This window comes from Bubalus kerabau, chromosome 1 (assembly GCF_029407905.1).
Source record: "Bubalus kerabau isolate K-KA32 ecotype Philippines breed swamp buffalo chromosome 1, PCC_UOA_SB_1v2, whole genome shotgun sequence".
In the NCBI taxonomy this organism is placed as follows: domain Eukaryota; kingdom Metazoa; phylum Chordata; class Mammalia; order Artiodactyla; family Bovidae; genus Bubalus; species Bubalus kerabau.
The window spans coordinates 41,815,851-41,841,151 of NC_073624.1; the positions used below are offsets into that span (position 1 = coordinate 41,815,851).

Consider the following 25,301-nt stretch of genomic DNA (forward strand, 5'->3'; position numbering starts at 1 on the left):
AACAGTCTCCCAAATCCCACAAGGCCTAGGAATGGGCAGTAAAGTGATCATTGGTGACATTAGAAACAGCAATTTCCTTTGAATTTGTTGCAGGGACAGATTTCACTAGGATGCAGACAGAGTGTGAAGGCCAGAGATAGAATGAGTGGAGACAATTTATTCTGATAGAGTGGCTGTGAAGGACATAAACAGATGCAGTAGTAGCTACCGCATGAAAAGGAATAAAGGAAAGGTTTTTTCCAAGTGACCTTCATGGTGGCCACCAGTATCTGTGTTTTAAAATAGAACTGAACTGACAAGAGCCAGCAAAAGGAAGAAGTTAAAGAAGAAAAAGAAAGGGGTTAAAGAATGAAGTTCTTCAAAAGTGATATCCAGGGCCCAGGATCCTCTTTTTCCATTGCAGCAACAGGAGAGAGGGGAGAATTAGATGCAGGTAAGTTTGCAGACAGAGTGCAGAATACTGAGGAAGTACCTGTTTTCTACTTTGTATTTACACCATCAAGAAAGAGGTGAAGGCAGCTCCTCAGTAAGATGAGGGGAGGGTATCTGGAAGGGGTAAGTACTGAAATGGTCATTGTGCGGCATGAAAAGGACAGCAGGCACCATGCACACACAACAATGCGACGAATGAATGAACAATGGGGGAAAGGAGGAAAGACGGTATTTTTTTATTTTAAAAGTGGGCACCTAATGGTGACATAAATTTCAGTGGGTACTAACCACAGACCACTTGAGAGATTGAAACAAGACTTAATTATTTTCATCATATTTTATATAAAATATACATTTACATAAATTTTATTTTGGAAAGACCTAGGCAAAGTGTACATAATCAGACTTAAATAGGAGAAATCCTTTATGGGAGATATATTTCTAACTGGCAAAGCAAAAGTAACAAAAGTGTACATTTATATATAACTGATCAAAGGAATCTGAAAAACATGATACAAGTATTTCCATCTAATAAAAGGAAGGATGAGTGAGTCACAGCAAGTCAGCTGATTTCCACATTATAAAAGCAGGCCATGGTTTCTACAGATACTTTAATGTCTTTGGAGGAAATTTAAAATTTTTTTTCTTTTTCCCAGAAACACAACAAAATCGCTTTTACGTGTGGAAGTGTTAGTCACTCAGTCATGTCCAACTCTTTGTGATCCCTTGGACTGTAGCCCGCCAGGCTCCTCTGTGCATGGCATTCTTCAGGCAAGAATCCTGGAGTGGGTTGCCATTTCCTTCTCCAGGGGCTCCTCCTGACCCAGGGCTGATCCCCTGAAGGGAATGGAGACGGCAAAATAGGAGTATTTACCTCTGTCACGTTAAAGTACACGGGCAGTCACTTTTAGGGTTCTGTGTTTTGCTGCAATAATTATCTTAAGAATTTCTAAAACTAAGAGCCACACTCAACAGTTACCTCTGCGGAGGCAGTGGGCTTTCCATTTGGATTTGGGGGACTCACCGAGCTTGATGCTGCTGCTGCTAAGTTGCTTCAGTGGTGTCCGACTCTGTGTGACCCCATAGACAGCAGCCCACCAGGTTCCGCTGTCCCTGGGATTCTCCAGGCAAGAACACTGGAGTGGGTTGCCATTTCCTTCTCCAATGCATGAAGGTGAAAAGTGAAAGTGAAGTCGCTCAGTCCTGTCCGACTCTGAGCGACCCCATGGACTGCAGCCTACCGGGCTCCTCCATCCATGGGATTTTCCAGGCAGGAGTACTGGAGTGGGGTGCCATCGCCTTCTCCGCACAGAGCTTGATAGGCCCATAGAATTAACCACTCCTTTAATGTACTATAAACGTGATTGAGACAATTGGTAACTTGTCCCAGGTGAAGCAACTCCTTTGTGGCAGAGCAGGACTAAATTCCAGATCTCCAGATTCTTGGATTGGGTCTCCCCTCCTATGGAGCAGCAAGATAACCCCAAAAGGACATTATGCACATTTGTATTACTTGTATGCACAGTGATACAAATACCACTGAGAATGGGAAAAAATGTCCTGGATTTCTGGACATGGAGAGCTCTTTTTAGTTTGTGGCAAATGTTGATCTAAACTTACAAACTAATAATGACCCCATATTGTGATGATGCTAATTTTATGAGTTATGTGCCCTAAAGGTTTTTATGGAAAGGATCCTTGGTGATAAAATTAGAACATTTTTATATGAGCCATTTGTATTCTGTTGTGACATTGTATTTTACTGATAATAAACCATAGCTTGATTGAAGTTATTTCATTTCTTTTAAGTTATATAGCTACTAAAAGACAAAAATAAGGAAGTGCTATTTTTGTAAGGATTGCTCAACATACTTTTCACATCAGAAACTTTTATGATTAACTTAAGATTAATCATAAAAAGTTATATTTCCCTACATTTTTGGCATTGTAAGTTTTTATCTTATTTAATTGTAGCCTAAACATAAGATTTGACAGGGTTTTTGTTATTTTTTTTACTCTTTTAAAAATGTCAAAAGATGCCATTTATAGTTGTTTTTGTTGTTATTAATGGGAAATACCAACATACGCTTTTATCAAAGTAAATGTGATTTGGAAACTAGGAAAAAATTAAAATAAACAATGCCTATAACTACATTTGCTTTGAGTGCTGTTACTATAACCTGTAGATTTATTGATCTAAAGTACAAATCTATCATAAACCAGAGAAAAATATTTTTAAAACTTATTGCAATGAGTACAATTAAGAAATAATTAACAAAAGTTGACATGTATAACTTAAAAAAAAGAGATACAGGTGTAGGCATAAACTTATGTCATGGACCCTTCTATGAGTCATAACAAAACATGAGTTTTATATACTGGGCTCCTCATCTGGTACATGAAAATAGCAGGGCCATTCTCCATCTGAGAACCAAGAGTTCTCTAAATATAAGATCAAATTATAGTCCCGTTGCCACAAATGCAAAACCACCTCAGCCAACCCACATGTTTGTCAATCTTGGCATGGCAGCTTCAACTAACGAAGTGTACTGTTAAGTCATTCTTTGAAATTCCTTGGCTCACTTTAGTCTAAATTTAGAAGTGAAAATTGTAAAAGACTGTAAACAGTCTTGGTAAAAGTCATAAACTCTTATTAAAGGTTTTAGCTTGCAGTGGTTCTCCAGCCTGGCTGCATATTAGAATCTTAACCTGAGTGGCCGAGGTCCAGTGATTCCCAAAGTGCGCACCCAGGTTATTTTCAAGTCCACTAGGCCCTCGATAGAGCACCTGTGTATGAGGGGCGAGATCTCAGCTGTCAGCTGAATGTGGTGTTTCAATTTGAGGCGCTTGGAAGGTTTGAAAGAAACAGTATGAAACCCACATTTGCTTTTTACTCCTCCTCAAATTAGTTTTTTCAGTCGGCTTGTGGGCTTGTGTGGAAGGCTTTGGACTTTTCTCATTTAGCCTTGATGAAAAGCAGCTGCACCCCCACCTCCCACCCCTGCACCGAATGAGGTCCTGCGTGTTAGGCTCATCAGACTCCTACACTGGGGGCTGTGAAGTACTGTGGGGAGCTGGAATCCAAGTGCTGACAGTCCTCTTTGTTTTGTGATGGGCTTTAAAATAAACAGATCTAAGAGGATATATCTCAAGAGTCCCTAAAATAAAATTTCCTTTCCTTCAAGGTATTTGAATCTTTGGTTTAGTTCACTACAGTTAATCTAATGAGCCATATTTCATGAATACCATTAACAGGTTGAAAACATCTGAGTCAGCTTTGAAATCCTGAATAATTCTTAAGGTTAACATAAGCTTGTAAAGCCATTCTCATGGCTTCTATGTCAAAGGGCATGTGAAAGGACTGCCATTTACTGGAGAATTTGAAGGCAAGGAGAACTGGTTCTACTTGCAGGGCAGAAGGACAAGTTAGATAGACTGAACTAACTCCAGCCTTGTTATCAGTTACATTCCTTCCTGTCCTGGGCAAAATAGAATTGTAGGACCCTTTGTTCAAAAATTACTAAGAATTTCAAGCATAGCATTCAACCAAGCACAAGGTGCATTTGAGTGCAAGACCCTGAGGCCTGCAGAGACTGCATATCCACGAAGCTGGCTCTGCAATTCCATCTCGGAAAGAGGTTACAAACTCACAGCCAAGCCTGCTTTTGTTAAGGGAACCTGGATGAACTCCATGACTAGCCAGGGCACCCCATTCTTATTTTGATAAGGAGTTCCACATAATATTTCGTGTTACAAGAGCAAATAAAAATAGTTATAACATACACTTAATATCTTTGAAAAATAACATGTGATTTACTTTCTTATAGGTACCATGCAACTATGAAAGCTATTTCATTGGCCACATCTAAGTGAAAGTATTAACTCAGGACAGAAATACCTGATCCAACAAAAAGTGCTTACTTCTAATGTTCAAAGAAATGCCAGTGTGTGCAGACAGAATGAGACAGAATGACAGAGTGAGAAAGACAAAGAGAGAGAGAGAGATGGAAGGGGTTGGTGGGGGGAGAGGGGAAGGGGAAGGGGAGAGAGAGAGACAAGAGAGAAAACAGAAACAGATGGGGAGAGAGAAAAACATCCAAAAGAAGGCAGAAAAAGTCTCCTGAAGGCCACATGACCCTTTTCTCTCAGAAACTTTTAGGCTGTAATAGCCAATGCAATTATTCCAACAAATGTACTCTCATATCTTTAGCAGCCCTTCAGATAAGGCATAATTGCTTTTCAAAATTTGGGGCTTGATCTTTTCCATTAACTTTCTAAGTATAAATTTTTGTTACTGATTATTCTAAAAAGTTTGTAATTAAAGTACTAGATATTATTTTTAGCTAGGGTTCCATGTTTTTCATTTTGGAGGTGGAGTAGTTATTTTATAATAAATATTATAGTACATTTCTTGACCTTAGGACTACAGAAGTATAATTTGGGGGACTAAAAATATTTGAAATGAAATTTTAGATACATTTATGATCTATAACATTAAAGACTATTGGAAACAGAAGATCATAGTTGTAATATATACATTATTGGATTACTGATACACACAAACATGTATGCTAATTTAAATTCCATAATCCTTTGTATTTAAAATATTCTGGCATCATCCCTTTCCAAAGAAATTTTTTTTCAAAAATTTTTGACAAAAAGTAATACTAACAACACAGAGGCAGTGCTTTCTGCTACTGGGGCCAAAAAGAAGCAGAAGGCTTCTTGCTCTGGCTGGAGCACGTGACATACGTGTGCCTCAAGCTACTAAATGTGTATGACACCTGGCTTAGCACCAGGAACAGCACTATCCAGAGTAGGTTTTGTTTTTTTTTTTTTTTAAGTTTATGATGAAAACCAAATTAGAATCACATATTCCAATTTCTTCAACTCCAAAATGTATTACCACCCACACACTGATGGCTGATTCCTAATTTCTTTAACTTTAGCAAGTGAATAATCAATATAAAATTTTTGAGGGACTGTTGAAACTTAATTACTTTGTAGTTTAGATTTATAATTTTTGTATGAAAAGCTGCTACTAAACCACTATGTACAGAGAAAAATGTGTTCATATATTAAATATTTTATAAGTTATGAAATAAATAACACTAAAAGACAAATGTCAAATTGTAAGTTCAACTTTGCCATCCATACCTTTTAAATATAAATATATATATTTTAAAATTATGAATTTAGATTTTTTTCCTAGATTTTTTTGAGCATTTTCCATGAAATCTCCAAAATTCCAAACACAGAACCAAGAACTGCAGGTTCTATCATTCATGTTTTAAGCACAGAATTCTCATTAAGCCTAGGAAGATCAATCAATAGAGCTTCTTTACACCCATTTAGAGTCTATGAAGATTTCTGTAATATACTGTAAATATTCCTCAATGATTAAATATATTTTCAAAAAATAATCTCTGAAAGTTAAGATAATAAAGTAGAACATTCTCTCAATATCTTTAATAATTCTCATGTAGAATATACTATTTTTTCTCCACCAAAATAACAATATATTTGGAGGTGGAAACATTTATGATTTTTAAAAGCACTTATGAAATCTTAGAGCAGAGCCACTACTCCAATAATACTTGTAATAAAATTAAAATAATTTAAAACATTTCCATAAACAATCAGGGGTACTGAGATCCTTGATTTTCCCATAGGAATATGAATACCCATACACAATTCCAGAAACTTCCTTATTGATATAGTAGGCAATGGGAAAACAGCTTGTATCAGAGTGGAATTTAATTTACTTCTCAATAGGGCTCTAGCAATATCCTCAAAAGGATATAAGATAAAGCTGACTTAACAACAGCCTCTTTCCCCATATATTCCAGAAGATTTTTACAAAAACTGTGAGATACTCATTTCTAGTTCCAGAGAATTAAATGAGCTACCTCTTGGAAGAATTTCCCAAATGGTTTATCCCAGAGGATTTATCCTCTCTGAAATATCTCCTCTCATAAAGAAGAGATGCCATGACTTCGTAGCATTTCAAGCCTCTGTTTCTGGGAGGCTACACCAAGAAATGTCTACACTAAGAAATGGAAATAGATCTCCAGGTTGAAAAAGCAGACGCATATATGAAAGGAAATCTAGAATTAAAGCAAGAAAAAATTCTGTAAAATGTGCAGCTGCTGTTTTCCTTCCATCTCAGGTCTCCTAGCCCCTGCTTGCTCTTTTTGTCTTCTTTCATGGAAATGCAAGTCTCCAGCACAGTGTTACCAGCAGGTGTCCCAAAATGTGTCACCCTGAACTTGGAGTGAGAGGAAAATGCCATTGGTCGTGCCCCAAATGATGTGAAAGCAAAGCTTCCATCACTTCTTCCTCTTCCAAAGACACCAGCACTGTCCCTTGAGACTGGGTCAAATGCTGGCTACGTTTGGTTCTTTTCTCGAACTTCCTGTAATCTTTTCTCAAGGCGATCCAGTTTGGCGAGATTTTCCTGCAGTAGTTTGCTGTCTGGAACCAGCTGTAAGGCTCTTTCATAATAAGTTCTTGCAGACACGTAGTTTCCCTGCAGAGAAAAAGAAAAGGGATAATTATATTCTGATCCATCAGAATGCTTGCCTGAAGAATGTGGAGACCAAGAAACAGATCTTCTGGTCCATTTTAACATTAATGTCCTCATAAGGAGACCCTGTCTGCTTGTATAATTTCATCTTTATCTGTTGCTGCCTTGGAGAATCCATTTGTTTAAGTACCGGACCAGATGGAGAATGTGAAAGATAAGGGTTATGCCATAAGGTTAAATGGCAGGAAAACAGATTTTCAATTCTATTAATACAGGGTATGAAGCTATCATCTCATAGTGTTCTCATAGGGTTAACACTATTCCTTTGTAATCAAATGGAACCAAAGCACTGGAAATTCATAATTAGAGTGAAGGGAAGAGAGAGAAGGTTGAGTCAGGGGAGAGGGGTGTGTGTGTGTGTGTGTGTGTGTGAGAGAGAGAGAGAGAGAGATTTTTGAAATTGCAAGAGTAATGATTAAAAAGTTTAGGAATCTATTATACCTACTTAGTGACAGGAAATATTTTAATCTTCACCTTAAAACATAAAAGCAACTTTTGCTTAATACAGGCTTTAGTGCAAATATGCTTTTATAAAATGAAGAGAACTGATAATAAATAATATAGAGTCAAATTTATTCCATACTCAAGGTGTGTGACCATATATGTCTGCTGGATACTCTAAAGGCAGGAGGGAAGGCATGTTGCACCAGATCTGTTAAAGACACCTGTCTCCACCCTCTATTGGTCCCCATCTGTTTTTGAATAAATTAAATATTTCAGTTTAACTGGCAACCACATGTGCCTGGTCCCTGTTAAAGACCCCTGTCTCCACACTCTATTGGTCCCCATCTGTTTTGTTTTGAAAAAATTAAATACTTCAGTTTAACTGGCAACTACATGTGCCTGGTCCCAGAAGGTCCCTGACAAGAAGTCAGAATTATTAACTTTTTCCCCAGATTCTTTTCTTTTCTGCCACTACATGTATTCCTTCTGTATGGTTGACTCTCTTTAAGATCTGTGTGCTGCCAAGTCTTAGCACTAAGATTGGTAGATATCTCTTCATTCTAAAACACCATGACTTTGTTCCATTTTATTCTCAGTTCCATTTTATTCTCAGCTCCATGTGGACAAAGACCAGTTACTCTCTAAATTTTCATTACAACTTAAAACAGTACCTCTTAGAGTAAAAGTACTATGTAGCAATATCAATATTTATTGAATGCTTAAATGAACTACCTCCCAAGTGTCAGGACCTTAGACACCTGCCTGCCATATAATGAGCACTCAATCTGATGCCATCATTACTGTGATTATTAAATGACTGTGTGTATGTGTGCTAAGTTGCTTTAGTCCTGTCTGACTCTTTGCATCCCTAGGGACTGTAGCTTGCCAGTCTCCTACGTCCATGGGATTTTCCAGGTAAGAATACTGGAGTGGGCTGCCATGCCCTCCTTCAGGGGATCTTCCCAACCCAGGGATCAAAGCTGCATCTCTTACGTCTCCTGCACTGGCAGTCAGGTTCTTCACCACTAGTCCTACCTGGGAAGCCCATTAAATGACTATTTGTGCGTAAATGAGTAAACACTATTTCTTATGATATTCACTTATCATATTGGTGAAAAGGAGAGTAAAAATCATAGAACAGGTAATTCTACATTGGGAATCTAGGCACTGGCATGTGCATAAATGAAAGTATTTCAGATTATTAACACTGAATCTGATAAGAGGCTAAACAGAATTCTGAACAAATAAGAACCTGGATTTAGCTACATGGCTATTTTTAAAAATTCAAGTATTTAATCTTCATATTGTCTCTTGACATCTCTTAAGCATAGCACATATATGCAGACAACCGAACATCTGTGGCTCTCAGCTTGCTCTCAAACTGTGTTCTTACTGTGGTTGATTTTGAAATTGCTTACCCAAGAGGTTTCTCTGAATTTAGGCCTCAGCCTGATACCAGGCATCGCCATTTCGGATCACCAGCTTTCTCTGTCTTTTCAACAACATCTAGTCATAGAGTTATTTTCTCTCATTCGAATTGCTCTTTTCCTAATGAAACTGGAAGCCTTTTTAAAGTTATATCTTAATTCAACGTCCCCAATTTCTAGGTGCTAGGTGGGGAATTTGAATTATCCAATTTCTAGGACTGTGCTAGCTACTATGAAGGCCACTAGTCCTCTGTGTCTATTTAAATTTAAGTTAATGATGATTAATTAAGAATTGAGTTGCTCAACTGCACCAACCACATTTTAAGTTCTCAACAGCCACAATGGGCTAGTGGCTACTGCCTTGGACAGTACACACATGGAACATTTCCATCACTGAAGAAAGTTCTATTAGCCAGTTCCATCCTAGAAAATGCATTCACGTCATAAGGCAGAATTGAAAATATCACCTGACCAAGGTGATATGGCCCAGCTGGTGCAACTCTGATTCAGTTCAGTTCAGTTCATTTCAGTGGCTCAGTCATGTCCACCTCTTTGCAACCCCATGGACTGCAGCAAGCCAGGGCTCCCTGTCCATTGCCAATTCCCAGAGCTTGTTCAAACTCATGGCCATCGAGTTGGTGATGCCATCCAACCATCTAGTCCTCTGTCTCCCCTTCTCCTCCTGTCTTCAATCTTTCCCAGCATCAGGGTCTTTTCCAATGAGTCGGTTCTTTGCATCAGGTGGCCAAAGTATTGGAGCTTCAGCTTTAGCATCAGTCCTTCCAATGAATATTCAGGACTGATTTCCTTTAGGATGGAGTGGTTTGATCTCCTTGCAGTCCAAGGCACTCACAAGAGTCTTCTCCAACACCACAGTTCAAAAGCATCAGTTCTTCAGTGCTCAGGTTTCTTTATAGCCCAGCTCACACATCCATACATGACTACTGGAAAAACCATAGCTTTGACTAGATGGACTTCTGTCACCAAAGTAATGTCTCTGCTTTTTAACATGCTGTCTAGGCTGGTCATAACTTTCCTTCCAAGGAGTAAGCGTCTTTTAATTTCATGGCTGCAATCACCATTTGCAGTGATTTTGGAGCCCAAGAAAATAGTCTCTCACTGTTTCCATTGTTTCCCCATCTATTTCCCATGATGTGATGGGACTGGATGCCATGATCTTAGTTTTCTGAATGTTGCATTTTAAGCCAACTTTTTCACTCTCCTCTTTCACTTTCATCAAGAGGATCTTTAGTTCTTCTTCACTCTCTGCCATAAGGGTGGTGTCATCTGCATATCTGAGGTTATTGATATTTCTTCTGGCAATCTTGATTCCAGCTTGTGCTTCCTCCAGTCCAGCGTTTCTCATGATGTACTCTGCATATAAGTTAAATAAGCAGGGTGACAATATACAGCCTTGACATACTCCTTTTCCTATTTGGAACCAGTCTGTTGTTCCATGTCCAGCTCTAACCATTGTTTCTTGACCTGCATACAGATATCTCAGAAGGTAGGTGAGGTGGTCTGCTATTCCCATCTCTTTCAGAATTTTCCACAGTTTGTTGTGATCCACACAGTCAAAGGCTTTGGTGTAGTCAAGAAAGCAAAAGTAGATGTTTTTCTGGAACTCCCTTGCTTTTTTATAATCCAATGGATGTTGGCAATTTGATCTCTGGTTCATCTGCCTTTTCTCAATCCAGCTTGAATATCTGGAATTTCATAGTTCACATACTGTTGAAGCCTGGCTTGGAGAATTTTGAGCATTCCTTTGCTAGCGTGTGAGATGAGTGCAATTGTATGGTAGGTTGAACATTCTTTTGACATTGCCTTTCTTTGGGACTGGAATGAAAACTGATCTTTTTCAGTCCTGTGGCCACTGCTAAGTTTTCCAAATATGTTGGCATATTGAGTGCAGCACTTTCACAGCATCATCTTTCAGGATTTGAATTAGCTCAACTGGAATTCCATCACCTCCATCATCTTTATTCATAGAGATGCTTCCTAAGGCCCACTTGACTTTGCATTCCAGGATGTCTGGCTCTAGTTGAGTGATCACACCATTGTGGTTATCTGGGTCATGAAGATCTTTTTTGTATAGTTCTTCTGCGTATTCTTGCCACCTCTTCTTAATATCTTCTGCTTTTGTTAGGTTCATACTGTTTCTGTCCTTTATTGTGCTCATGTTTGCATGAAATGTTCCCTTGGCATCTCTAATTTTCTTGAAGAGATCTCTAGTCTTTTCCATTCTATTATTTTCCTTTATTTCTTTGTACTGATCACTTAGGAAGTCTTTCCTGTCTCTCCTTGCTGTTCTTTGGTGCTCTGATTATGAAAGTGAAAGTGTTAGTCACTCAGTCGCATCCGACTCTTTGCAAACCCACGGACTGTAGCCTGCCAGGCTCCTCTATCCATGGAATTCTCCAGGCAAGAATATTGGAGTGCATTGCCATTCCCTTCTCCAGGGTATCTTCCCAACCCAGGAATCGAACCCAGGTCTCCTGCATTACAGGTAGTTTCTTTACCATCTGAACCACAAGGGAAACTCCAGTAATAAAAAATGTATTATAGTTTTTCTGCTTCATCCATTTCATTTTACATAGAACTTTATGAAAAATATCATCTTTTATTGCTAATAGTATGAGCAAGTCTCTTCTTCCCTCTGTTTGTCATCTCCTTGCAAAGTTTTATTCCAGCTATCAACCTTGCCACAGCCCTCAGTATTTCCTAAGCTTCGCCCAGACTCAGGCAAGGAGTAGGGCCCAGGAATGGGATAATACTGCTCGAGGCACATATTTTCTGGCAAGGCAAAGGTCACAGAAAGTTAATGGTTGTTCTTGAAGGCCTCATGATGATAATCCTGCAACCTGACGGTGACATCAAAATGACCACATCCAAGCCATGTGCCTGATCTATATATCTGTGTTGGACTGAATGAACGTGTTAGTTGCTTAGTTGTGTCCAACTCTTTGTGACCCCATGGATGGTAGCCAACCAGGCTCCTCTTTCCGTGGGATTTCCCAGGCAAGAACACTGGAGTGGGTTGCCATTTCCTCCTCCAAGCGATATTCCCAACCCAGAAATAAAATCTGCGTCCCTTGCATCTCCTGCCTTGGCAGGTAGGTTCTTTACCACTAGTGCCACCTGGGAAGCCCTGTGTTCCTCTGTTAGATCAAGGCTAATAGCTACAGAGTAACTATTCTATTATTCCTTTCCATCTGTATAGTTATGGATCATGTTTTTGGTTTGTTGTGTTTCTGGGAATGATCAGTTCCCACTTAATCATAAACCCTATTTATCCTTTGTTTAAATTATAATCACCATCTTGCTATTTTCTCAGGATAAAGTTTGAGAGAAGCCTGAAGATAAGCTAGCTAAATAAGAGTGATCCTTTAAAATCATGTAAGACCATTGCATTTCTCTGCTCGAAGTCCTCCAAGGATGGCAACTTGTTTGGCATAAGGGCTGAAGACCTTACGTCCCCTTCCTTCAGTGCCCTGCATCATCTGTCCCTGTGGCCTCTCTGCCCGGGCTTCTGTCGTTTCCTCTCACTTGCCTCCTCCCTGCTCTTCAGATACACTGGCACACTCACACCTCAGGACCTCTGCACGTGCGCTGTCCTACTTTTGCCATGTGGCTTGCTCCTTTCAGATCTTTGTTGAAACACCACTTTTTAACTAAGGCCATCCTTAACCACCTCAATTTAAAGTTTCAGCTTTTACCCCCAGCACTTCCTATCTTCTTTCATTCTTTTATTCTCTATAGCACTTATCACTCTCTGATATATTTCACGTGTATATGTATATACGTGGGTTTCCCAGGTGGCACAGTGGTAAAGAATCTGCCTGCCAATGCTGGAGATGTGGGTTTGATTCCTGGGTTGGAAAAATCCCCTGGAGCAGGAAATGGCAATCCACTCAGTAGTCTTGCCTGGAGAGTCCCATGAACAGAATAGCCTGGCAGGCTACAGTCCCTGCGGTTGCAAAGAGTCAGACATGACTGAGTATGCTCACACACACAATACACACATACACACACATATTTAGTTACTGCCTGTTTTCCCCTACTAGAATGTTAGCTCCACAAGGACAGGCATTTTTGCCTTGTGTTCACTGCTTTATTCCCAATACCTAGACATGTACCTGGTACATAGGATGTTCTCTAGCAATGCTTATCAAATGAATGGATGGATGAATGAGTGTTCGTGAATCTTTGATTTCCTGCCAAGGGTAGCTTCCAGTTATTAACTCAAAGGTAGCTTCTTCTCTTGAAAACAAAAAACTATGTTTTTCAGTATGACAGGTAATAAAAGATACACTAAGTATAAGAAATAATAACCCTATAGCTTGACAGTGAGTTAAGCTACAGAAAAATAAGCTGTAAACTTTAGTTCACACAGCAGACTTTATCTACTATATGATGATACCTAAGTAGGTATTATTTTCTTTATGATAAAATTATGACATCTAATTTATATAGATTTGCTTTTTAAAATGGCTTCATGATATTCAATGTCTGGATAATACAAAGTGAACATAAACCCTGCTAATAACACTTTTAAGCACCTATGTTTTCAGTATTCAAATAATTCAAAGAGGAAATTAACAATAGTTTTTCAAACTTTTAAAGGGAAGAAAGACAAAACACAAAGGGAAAACCTGGTTTACATGAATGGGAATTATTTTCTTACCTTGATGTGCTGAATTCCACCCATGTTCATCCAGGCCTGTGCTTGATCTGGATTTAACTCCACGGCCGCTTTATAGCTCTAAATACATAAGAAATATCTTCAGGCTGGGAAATGAGAACCCATCTTTAACACTGTAGGATCACGGAAAGCATTTTCTATATATGTGGAAATTTAAATGGTTGATAAAATGAACAGTCATGTCTAGTTCTCAGGTGTTCCCTTTATTTCTATTATTTTTCAAAGCTGATGGTTCTAAAGTGGAGGAAACTGAAATGTGTAATTTTCTTGCAGAGCTAACCTCTGGACTTAAAAAGGCTGAAGACGCCTGCCAGGCATGCAGGTGATTTCTATTACATGCATCATTTCCCACTGGCCTTGATCTGCTAGAAAATGGTGCTCTTAGACCTTTGCACTGTAAATGGACTTTGCAAGAAAAAAATTATAATCATAGAATCTTTGTTTCCTAAACAGCTTAACCCTCTCACAAAATCTGATTATTCATCCCATGCTTAAATTCTTGCAGGGACTGGTATTCTGTATTTCTTTAATGACATCTAATAATTTTTTACCAGAGGATAGTTTTAATCATTAGAAAGCCTTTGTTTTTCTTCTGCCTTGTGAAAGATCTTAAAGTGTTTGAAGAGAGTTACTTGTTTCTCAAATATTTTTTGTCTGAATAACATGTATCACAATGTCCTATCTGTGAAGTACATTCTTAACATTTGCACATTTTTTTGCATCAAAGGGTATATTCACCATTGAGCTTTGATTTTAAGAGCTGTCACTTTAAATAAAACTAAAGGCTAAGAGTACTGTCTTTGATTACAAAGCTAAGTATCCATGTGTATATATTAATGTTCCTTGCTATTTTCCTGAATAAGAATCCACCTGAACAGATCCATAAATAACTAGAATCTGTCCATCACTCCTCTACTTCAGTTTGAGGAGAAAGAAGCAAATGTTAAGAAACTGTATTGCTAAAAAGTTGCTAAAGTAACTGAAGAGTATGTTTTGTGTTAATTTTTATCAGCAGAATAAAGTGTTTATTTCTTATTCTCTGTATGACCTTGAATAAGTTAGAAAAGCTCTGAGTCTCAATTCAGTCATAAAATGAAGACAATGAGCATGTTTTCTTATATGATTGTTGTGAATATTAAATTACTTAATAAGTGTGAATTATACATTAAAAAACTAACATTGTAGGGGCTATTATTGGCCAATGGCTTTATCCTACTCTTCATAAATCAAGCCATAATAACTATTTAATCCATTAGTCAAGTAACTAGAAAATACTTTTGTTTTTAATACAATATATAAAATACAGACAGATATAGATGCCATATAAATACTCAAACAACTGATCATGTAAGTTATAAATAATTAAAGACAGCACTGAAAGTTTCATAAGGCAGAGAAGAATTCAGTTTCTGCTCAAATTGGCCACCATTTCTGTTTTAACATTCACATTCAAATTAGTTTCTCCAAATATCTTTACGTGCTTTTCCAATAATATTTTAAAAGCCACTTACTATTTATTTTCAAAAACAATCTTATCATTTGAAATTTTATTTTTTTGCATAATTTTATGACTTCATTAATTATAACCTGTGGCTTTATTGAGGAAAATACATGGCATTTCTGTAACATTTCATTATGCTTGTAAATGTCTTTTTATTTCAAAGTGGGTTATCAATTTCATTCCAGAGATACACACACTGAACACCCCTAAGATGCAACATACTATGTTTTAGAACACAGAAGGAAGCAGTCCTTTCCACAAGGAAAATGCAGTCGAAATAGGGAGCTAACCAGAGCTCATGCATGTGCACAGAGGGAAGAGGAAGGAGAGGATGGGGAGCTGGAGAAGAGAGAGGGAGACTCCTAACAACATGATATATGATGCTTTCAAATCACTGGTAGAGATAAGAAGTGTTTTAGGGGTTCATAGGAAACACGTCACTGGATAAAAGGATGGTGGGGAGGGCTCCCTGAGGAGACACAGGCCTGTGTCGGTAGATGAGCGGGATTCCGCAGGGACTGGTGGATGGGGTGGACAGTGTTATAGGACATGTGGAATGCCAAAGCTCCTTGGGGCACTAGTCTAGCTGAAACAGAGGGTTACTGAAGGCAAACAGAGAGCGAAAGAGTGAGAGAGAGAGAGAGGGGAAAGCTTACTTGAGGGCAAAATGTAGAATGCATTAAACATCAAGCTAAAGGTAATAATTCAGAAAACAATGTGGAGGTATTGTAGAACTCCTAATGGTCAAAAACCAGAGGCTCAATTATTAAAAAAAAAATAAACTTACAATGTCAATTAATCAGAAAAATCACTCTACCAACATGCCATTGATCTTAGCTTTCAAGGTATATATTTCATTAAAGATTGAGAGAGTATTAATTTTAATCCATGAATTTAATAACATTTTTATTAAGTGTTTATACCTCAAAAGCTTTGTCCAGGAGGTTCTGCTCTCTCAGTTGGTTTCCTTTTGTGAAAAAAAGTTCAGATATAACTTTTGGGTCCTTTGGTTTCAGCTTGAGAGCCTTGTCTATAGCATCAAGTGCCTGTATAGGTTGGAAATTAAGACACAATAAGTATAGATTAGATAAAGAAAAACTAACTTAAACAATATCTTCCATTCTTTTTGTTTTTATGTATTGGCTAGTGTGGTCAGTGATGATCAAAACACATTCTTCATCTTATCTGATGTTCTCATTGAGGAATAATGCAGCCCTGACCAAATAATTTCCCTATACTCCAGGTTTCCTATTTATTTCCAATGAAATATCCCTGATCACTTTACAGGAACATTGTGTGATCCTTTTGAAACAACATCTGGGGTTGGATGTTTTGCCCTGGCCACATGTCCATCCGGACCACTCCAGCAGCCTCATCTTGGGGCCTGGTGCTCACTCCGCCCTCAGCACCCACTACCCCACCCCCTGCAGCCAGAGATCCCTTCAAAGCACAAATCTGACAAGCCTTTCTTCTCCTTAAAGCCTCAAAGCTTCTTGCAGTATAAGGAAAAAATCCCTTGTCCTGGTCCCAAGCCTTAGGATAGAGTGCCCAGCAACCTCTGTGGTTACATCTCACACGCCCCCTACTCCCTCAAGCCCATCCCTCAGACGGGCCATTTGCTGTTAACTTGGGGCCTTTTCATGTGCCTTTTCTTGCTTGGAATGCTATTCACTGCCCTTTTTTGTTTAATAACTCCTATTCGTCACTCAACCTTCAACTTCACGTCACTCTATAGAGAACCCTACCACCCAGACTATTTGGGTTCCCTGGATATGCGCATTAGGGACCATGCTGCTCTTCACAACATCGCTGGACACAAATATAATTCTGCACTAGTTTTGTGATTACTTGTTCAACCTTTGTCTCCTCATTGATTGTAAACTCCAGGAGGACAAGGGAAATAATTTTTGTGGGTTTTTTTTTCCCCCAACACCACTTTATTCCCATTTGATAAATATTTTGTTGAATCAGTTCATGAATCTACTGGTTATGTGGCATAAAAATGAAGATAAACAGTACAGTTGCAACACAGGGCCATTGACATGCCTTAAAGGGTTGTTATAAGGATTCTATAAGATATATTTGAGGGAACATGCAAAGTTATAAAACATACCAACGTTAGTCTTTATTGAGTTAGCTGAAAACAAACTGAATGACACCACATAAAGCCTTCAGACCCAGAACAAACCAAGAAAACATTTCAAGGGGTCGTCTAAGCAGTCAAGGAGGTATCTGTGCAAAGTGTCAAGGGATAATGTTCAAGACTGCTCGCCCTTGTGAGAGTGCAGGCTGGAGGGTCATCAGCTACACCCGATTTGTGCCGTGAACACAGACAATTCCAAACAGTGTGCTCTCTACCTTGTCGTGCTGCTCCTGCTTGCTGTGGATGGCGGACAACAAGCGATAGCATTCAAGGCACCCGGCCTCCTCTGACACAATGTGACTGGTCATCTTCTCAGCTTCTTTTGTCTGTCCCATCACGGCCAAAACCTGAGCCTGCAAAGCCACACGGACCTTGGCTTAGATAGCACTTGGTTATCATCTTATCAAAGAAATCATTCAGGGAACATTTCCCACAAAAGTGCTCAGCATCTATTTGTGACACACAGAGAGGGCTGACTTATCACAGTTATTAATAACAGGCTTCAGTCTTCTGTTGTTTGTTTCTTTATGTAGTCATGTGCCTGCATTTGTGCATGCATGGCCAGAATATCAAAGTCATTCAATGAAATGACTTGTGCCTTTTTAAAAAAGTTAACTATATGAAAGAGAAATATTTCCCTATGGTTTCAACAGAACACTGTTTTTAAAACAAGAAAACAAGTTTGTTTTACTGTAAATCTAAGGAAAAGGAAGAGTAATGATCCAAAAATTGAAATAAAAAATATTGTCAATATTCATTTTCCTAAATTTGATACCTAACTGTTCTGTGGTTATGTTAGAGAATGTCCTTGTTCTTAGAAACTGTATGCTGAAGTATTTAGCAGTAAAGATTAAGAGAGCAATAATCTCACATAGCTCAGGAAAAAAATAACATGTATTAATAATATGTATATGCACATACATATCTAAATATGCACATACATACATGTACACATACACACATACATACTTGAGAGGTGATAGATGCATCAAGGTGCTAAAAATTTATCAATCTGGGTGAAAGAATGTGCAGGATGCTATATAGAATTCTTGCAAAATTTTGTAGGTTTGAAATGATTAAAAAAAAAACATAAAAGTGTCTTTAGGGTCCATGTGTTTGGTGAATGGGTCTAACATTGGTTAAATATGAATATTCATTAAATGGATATAGTATAGCATTCTAGTTCCCATTATGAGGCTTACTAACTACAGCTCCCTGTATTGCGTGCCATGCATTTCTTCTCTTCTCCATCTTCTTTCCTTCCTCTGTCTACTCACCAGTGCCAGGCGGAGTTCCCTTTGGGAAGGCTGAAGGGCCACGGCTTCCCGGTAAGTCTGCAAAGCCTCTTCGTATCTGCCAGTGTTGTAATACAGCGCTCCCAGAGGTGACAGTATCTCAGTTTTGCGTGCTACCTGTAGGGCGCTGAATTTTGAGGAAACAAATGGACATTTTTCTTCTAATAGGTACATTTCCAAAGGTTGAAATTTAGATTCAGGGACCATGGTTTGAGACTCTGTTCCCACCTGGTCTTTGTTTTTATATCAAGAAGAATGTTAAAAAAAAAAAAAAAAAAGATCATGGTGCCATCCTCTGACTATAAGAATGTTTCTAGTGACCTTAGCAATATGTAAATTGGGCTCCAAGCATCTTTTCCATTCACCGAGATAGGCTTGTTTTGATGTATGCAAGTTTTTCATTCAGATCCATTTTTAAAATTGTTATTTTTAGTTTGGGTTATTAAGTCCATAGCTTCAGAAAAAAATGGACTAACTAAAATGAGAATTAAACTTCAAACTTGGTTTAGGACCATATTTTAACCAGCAGGCAAAAATGTCATTAATCAGGATATCATTTATCCTCATAGTACCATTTATGGTACTGTTCTCTGGAGAGGGGAATCTATTTTGCCTGCATTGGCAAAATTTTCTAGTACTCTGAAAGAATCTGTTCCAAATAACCAAGACTTTGATGGCCAACTGCAGGGGCTGTGGGTGACTTGCAAAGTGAAAAACAGGACCTTTACCGTTTGTACCACTCTTCAGCCACGCTGTTGTCCCCCAGTGACCTGTAGAGCCTCCCCAGGTTCACCATGGCCACATGATGGCTTGGGCTAAGTTTGATGGCCTGTTGGTAATGGGCCACTGCCTTTTCTGGAAAGCCTGCAACCAGAGGCAGGTTGGTAAGAGCACAGCATGCCTTAGTTATAAAACAAACCAACTCTTTTTCTTCCTTTTTAACATATGAACTCTTTTAATTTCTCCTCTGGTGATGATCATTCTTATTGCAGCCATACCATTAAATCATTCAGTTTGTAAATTAGCACATATTTTGGCTTCTTGCCACCACCTAACTTTGGACCATTTAACTGTTCATTTTCACTTAAAACCTATTTCTTTTATTAAATATATTATTTTCATCAAAGTGCTTTCTGGCTATTGCCCTAGCTGATAGGATGTTTTGAAATTATCAGTGATAGGTATTTACACAAGATACTGTTGCTTCTCACTATATTCAAAGTAGAATGTGCTATTATAGAAAGAAAACTGTCCTGAAGCAACTTCTGAGGGTCTATTACAATTATTCTACTGCAACCTAGTGACTGAGACACTCCTTTAAACAAGGCAGCTGCTGTATTTTGAAAATATCTTTTTAAATAGTATGTTTTTGTTTAGATGGTATTTATTGAATGGGACTTTAATAATAATAATAATAATAATACCAACTTGCATTGTCCAATGCACTGTATATTTTAAAACCTTTTAGTTAAACAACCTCATATGATTTTTGCAGATGTTTTGATCCTATTTAGCTGTCTTTTGAAAGCATTTAGTTCCCTCTTGGGATTTAAATGATATTAAAAAATATTATCACTTTACAGATATAGATACAGAAGTGCAAAGACATTAAGAAACTCAACAAAAATCCCAGGGCAAGTGAGGATAAAGGCCAGAACTAGAATCAAGTCTCTCCGGTATGATGAGATTCCCCAAAGAACCTTCCTTGTGAAATTATGCGTAAGTGAATGAATTGTGGAATAGTCTAAAGTTCTACATGGTGTGTTTACCTGCACAGACATCTTCTCAAGTCTATCTTCTTTGAATATAAGTTTGACCAGGAGGTGCCAAAAAAAAAACCTCTGCATGTGTAAGGGTCTATGTATAGGTCACAGGTGAGAGGGAGAATAATACCAGTACAAAAGCATGAATATAGTGGGAGTGTGGAAAGGTATACAGTGGTTAGTGAGATTTGGGGGTTGGGAGTTGGGGTGGGATATTTTGTTGTTGAAGTAGAAGGAAGAGGGCTAGATCAGGACAACAGGAGGTCTCTTCCTTTTTTGTAAAATTTTTGATACCTAATTGATTATTATGTTGCTAATGAACCAGCAGGTGGCACCATGAAACAATTTTGAAACAGTTTTACATGCAAAAATAAGGGATGTTTCCTAGGTATATCAGAATGTAAATTTATGTCCTATGGAACAGAAGAGCTTCAAATATCCTAGAAAATAAAAACCCTCTTGAGCATTTCATATCGACAAAATAATTAAAATTGAATTCGATTGCAGGGAAGGTAGTCTAATAGTTAATGAGAACAAAGTGGTGTTTTTGTATTAAATTCAAGTATCTTTTCATCCTTTCTAAGTATTCAACACATGCCAACAGTATGTGGGAGTGCAAATCATAAAGAAGACAGGATTCCTGCCCAGTAAAGTTTTACATTAAATGAGATAAAGCAAGTATATTTTATATAGCACCTGTTCTATAAGAGTATATGAATTATAATGGAACAGTTCCTTAGTATCACATAAGGAACGGTGAAATAATTCTGGAGACTTTTAAATCAGCTGTAGAAAAGTATTTACCATCTGCCAGTAAATTGATTCAGAGGCAGTTTCTGCATCATTGTAGAGAAAAGTTCATCATTTTAGATTTATAAACTTGTATAAATGCTATTCAAAGGAGACAGCTACTCATTAAATCATCAAGGCCACTTTCTGGCCACCTGGGAAGTTTTCTTAAATGATCTGACTATAAGAACTGGGCAGATTTTACCAAACTGAGACTGAAGATTTAGAAAACTGACAGCAAGTACAATGGGACGGTCAATGCGTTTCCTGCCAAGCCCAGTGAGTTCTACTTTTGAAGCATTATTTGGGTGGATTGCCACTTAGCTTGTTAGATAGTATTATCTCATCTCAACAGGTTCTCTTTAATCTCACCAGTATCAACTAGGAAAACTCCATAGTTGTTGTGTAAGTCTGAGCTGTCTGGGCATTTCTTTATTCCAGCCAGGTATATTTCCTCAGCTTCTTTAAATCTCTCCTTTAAAAAAGAACAAAGAAAAATACATGAGAGAGTTTTTTTTTTTTTAATCAGCAATAAACTGAATAACAGAAATGGGAAAAGCAGAAAATAACTTACTGAACATCTGCTATGCAATAGGCACCAAGATCAAACACTACTTACTTTGAGTTAAAGTCAGTGTCAACTGCACGGATATCAATGATATCATACTTGTGTTTAATTCCTTCAGCACAAACCAGCTGATGTTTACTAAGAAGCAACATCTTGGATGTGAGAGTTGGACTATAAAGAAGGCTGAGCGCCGAAGAATTGATGCTTTTGAACTGTGGTGTTGGAGAAGTCTCTTGAGAGTCCCTTGGACTGCAAGGAGATCCAACCAGTCCATCCTAAAGGAGATCAGTCCTAGGTGTTCATTGGAGGGGCTGATGTTGAAGCTGAAACTCCAATACTTTGGCCACCTGATGTGGAGAGCTGACTCATTGGAAAAGACCCTGATGCTGGGAAAGATTGAGGGCAGGAGGAGAAGTGGACGACAGAGGATGAGAAAGTTGGATGGCATCACCGACACAATGGACATGGGTTTGGGTGAACTCCGGGAGTTGGTGATGGACAGGGAGGCCTGGTGTACTGCGGTTAATGGAGTCACAAAGAGTCAGACATGACTGAGCGACTGAACTGAACTGAACATCTGAAAGGATTTGCCCTACAGAAAAAGCTTCAAAGCAGATGTTTGAAAGGATGCCTTCCATCCCCGCAACTCTCTGGATGAAAACAGGTGATCCATTCATATAGGAATGTCTTCTGGGCTGGGTGATCTCTCTGGGAGACAGGGTTATGGTGCTTGTTCAGTCGCTAAGTTGTGTCTGACTCTTTGTGACCTCATGGGCTGCAGCATGCCAGGCTTTCCTTTCCTGGACTATCTCCTGGAGTTTGCTCAAACTCATAGGAGGCCTGGCTAATTGTCTATCAGCTGCATTTGCATGGCTAGCTCTCCCACCTATACTGTATGATTTGGGGGAGAGAATTTTTTGAAGGAGGTGGGTGTGGAGGTTGATGCTAATTATAGGAGGGCTTTGCCTATCCTTTTTTAAAAAAATATTTCTATAGCTTACCAAACCATTTGTTACTTCCCTTATCACTCTCCACTTTCCATCTCTGAGCTGCATCCTTCCAATAGGAATACAGGGTCCCTTGAGGCACACCTCCAACTCCTCCCTTTGTGGCATGGCCCACATCAATTTGCCACAGCTTCAACAGATCTTCTTCCAGATGCTTTGGTTTTCTACTCTAATGATCCACTTTAACATACTTCAATAATTCTGAATTAGCTTTTAGGCACATTTTCCACAACCATCTGAGATTGTCATGTCACACTTTCTTTTACAATATAGAAGGTAATGGCTACTTAATGACTCAAAGCCACTCAGGTTCTAACAATAACTCACCAGTAAACCACTTCCCAGTACTGCTATGAATGTCAGGTGAAAGGCAATGGTTTGGCATAAAACACAGAGCAACTTTTCCTTTCGTGTGCTCTGATCATGGACACTGTCCATAATTTTATCAGAAGTTACTACTACTAAGCATTCAAACAGACACAGGAAAAGGGAATGACAGCATCATTTTTCTCAGACATGACACCTTAAGCTTGTGACTAAAAATGCCCTGAGTACTGAACAAGAAGTCAAGACGTCTAAATCTGATTTGACACAGAAAGGCAAAGACACTTAACTCTCAGTAGAATGAACAATGCCATCTCTCTTAATCTACATACTTAAGTACCATTTAGGGAACAAAGTGTGGTTTAAATTTGGCAGATTTCTCTTATTTGAAGTGCAAATCCATAGTCCAGCAAAAATGGATTTCCATGTTTCTAAAAATGTGTTTTCTAATTGCTAAACTCAAAAGAATTGTCAAACTAAAACAAACAAAAAAAACCCTCAAAGATGAATGAAGAATCTCAAGATATCTCTTTTCAATCTATTGAAGAAAAAAAAACTTAATGAAGATATCACCCACTGTGTGTGTGCATGTTAAGTCACTTCAGTCATGTCTGACTCTTTGCCACTCTTTGCCACCCTATGGACTTAGCCCGCCAGGCTCCTCTGTCCATGGGATTCTCCAGGCAAGAATACTGGAGTGGGTTGCCATGCCCTTCTCCAGGGGACCTTGCTGACCCAGGGGTCAAACCTTCATCTCTTAAATCTCCTGCATTGGCAGGTGGGTTCTTTACCATTAGTGCCACCTGGGAAGCCCCATCACCCACTGAAGGTCTCACAAATTGGTGAGTGTACGTGTGTGTGTGTTAGATGGAGACAGGCAAGTCACAAATTACATATGATCCCAATTGAATTAATAGAATAGTATTGGATATTTATTCATTTGCCCATTCATTCAGCACATGTTTTCAGTAATTGCTATAGAAAGCATAGCATAGTGATTAAGAACTGGACTGCCATATGGAGGTGCCTCAAAAAAGCTAAAAATAGAGTTGCTATATGATACAGCAATCCAAATCCTGTGCATATATCCAAACAAAGTATAATTTAAAAAGATACATGTACCCTTATGTTCATAGCAGCACTATTTACAATAGTCAAGACATGGAAACAACCTAAATGTCCATTGACAGATGAATGGATAGAGATGTGGTGTATTTATACAGTGGAATATTACTCAGCTATCAAAAAGAATGAAATAACACCATAATACCATTTGCAGCAATGTGGATGGACCTGAAGATTATCATACCAAGCAAAGTAAGTCAGAAAGAGAAAGACAAATACTATATGACATCACTATAGTATGTGGAATATAAAATACAACACAAATGAGCATAACTACAAAAAAGAAACAGACTCACAGACATTGAGAACAGACTTGGTTGCCAAGGCAGGGGGAGGTGGGTAGGAGAGAAGAGGAGGGAAGGAATGGGAGTTTGGGATTAGCAGAAGCAAACTTTTATATATAGGATGGATAAACAACAAGGTCCTACTGTATAGAACAAAGAACTATATTCAATATCCCATGATAAACTAGAATAGAAAAGAATATAAAAAAGAAAAAGATATATATATATATATATATATATATGCATGCTTCCCAGGTGGCACTAGTGGTAAAGAACCCACCTGCCAATGCAGGAGACATAAGAAACATGGATTTGATCCCTGGGTCAGGAATATCCCCTGGGCAACCCACTCCAGTATTCTTGCCCGGGGAATCCCATGGACAGAGGAGCCTGGTGGGCTACAGTCCATAGGGTCAGAAAGAGTTGGATGACTGAAATGACCTAGCACATGTGTGCGTGCATGTGTGCGCGTGCGCACACACACACACACACACACACACACACATGACTGAATCACTGTGCTATACAGCAGAAATTAACACAATATTGTAAATCAACTGTACATCAATAAAACTAGAAAAAGGAATTGGGCTACCAGTGCTTGGCACATGGATTGGAATCCCAACCCCACCATTTACTGTCCCTATGACTTTACTTCCCCTCTATGTTGCCAAGTGTAAAGGAATAACCTATTTCAGAAGGTTGTTCTGAAGATTAAGTGGATTGAAACAGTTGAAGCCCTCAGGACAATGCCTAGCAAGTAGCACTTTGTCATGTTAGCCTCTACCCTTATTACTACTACTAGGAATAGTATTTGTTGAGCACATTTAAATACAAAGATGGCATTAGTATCAAACACTAACACTGGTCATAACACAAGAAAATCGAGATTTTAAAGAAATGGTTACCCA

The 25,301-nt window shown here is 38.5% G+C and overlaps 2 protein-coding genes across 10 annotated transcripts in view; both read right to left on the reverse strand.

Annotated features, from left to right (window-relative positions):
- OVCH1 (ovochymase 1) overlaps positions 1 to 2,184 on the reverse strand; it is a 97,196-nt gene extending 95,012 nt beyond the window's left edge. For 3 of the 8 annotated variants that reach the window (XR_008712045.1, XR_008712044.1, XM_055572960.1), the window contains exon 1: positions 1,457 to 2,184. The gene's annotated coding sequence lies outside the window, so the exon portion shown is untranslated. The remainder of the gene's footprint in view (positions 1 to 1,456) is intronic. The other 5 variants (XR_008712038.1, XM_055572951.1, XM_055572943.1 and 2 more) reach the window with 5 other exon arrangements.
- TMTC1 (transmembrane O-mannosyltransferase targeting cadherins 1) overlaps positions 1,501 to 25,301 on the reverse strand; it is a 305,981-nt gene continuing 282,180 nt past the window's right edge. For both annotated transcript variants that reach the window (XM_055572983.1, XM_055572975.1), the window contains 7 exons: positions 21,455 to 21,557; positions 19,259 to 19,394; positions 18,513 to 18,657; positions 17,451 to 17,588; positions 16,016 to 16,138; positions 13,574 to 13,651; positions 1,501 to 6,961 (listed from right to left, as the gene is read on the reverse strand). In XM_055572983.1, coding sequence (XP_055428958.1) covers positions 6,821 to 6,961; positions 13,574 to 13,651; positions 16,016 to 16,138; positions 17,451 to 17,588; positions 18,513 to 18,657; positions 19,259 to 19,394; positions 21,455 to 21,557 — 864 coding nt within the window. In that variant the 3' untranslated portion in view covers positions 1,501 to 6,820. The remainder of the gene's footprint in view (positions 6,962 to 13,573; positions 13,652 to 16,015; positions 16,139 to 17,450; positions 17,589 to 18,512; positions 18,658 to 19,258; positions 19,395 to 21,454; positions 21,558 to 25,301) is intronic.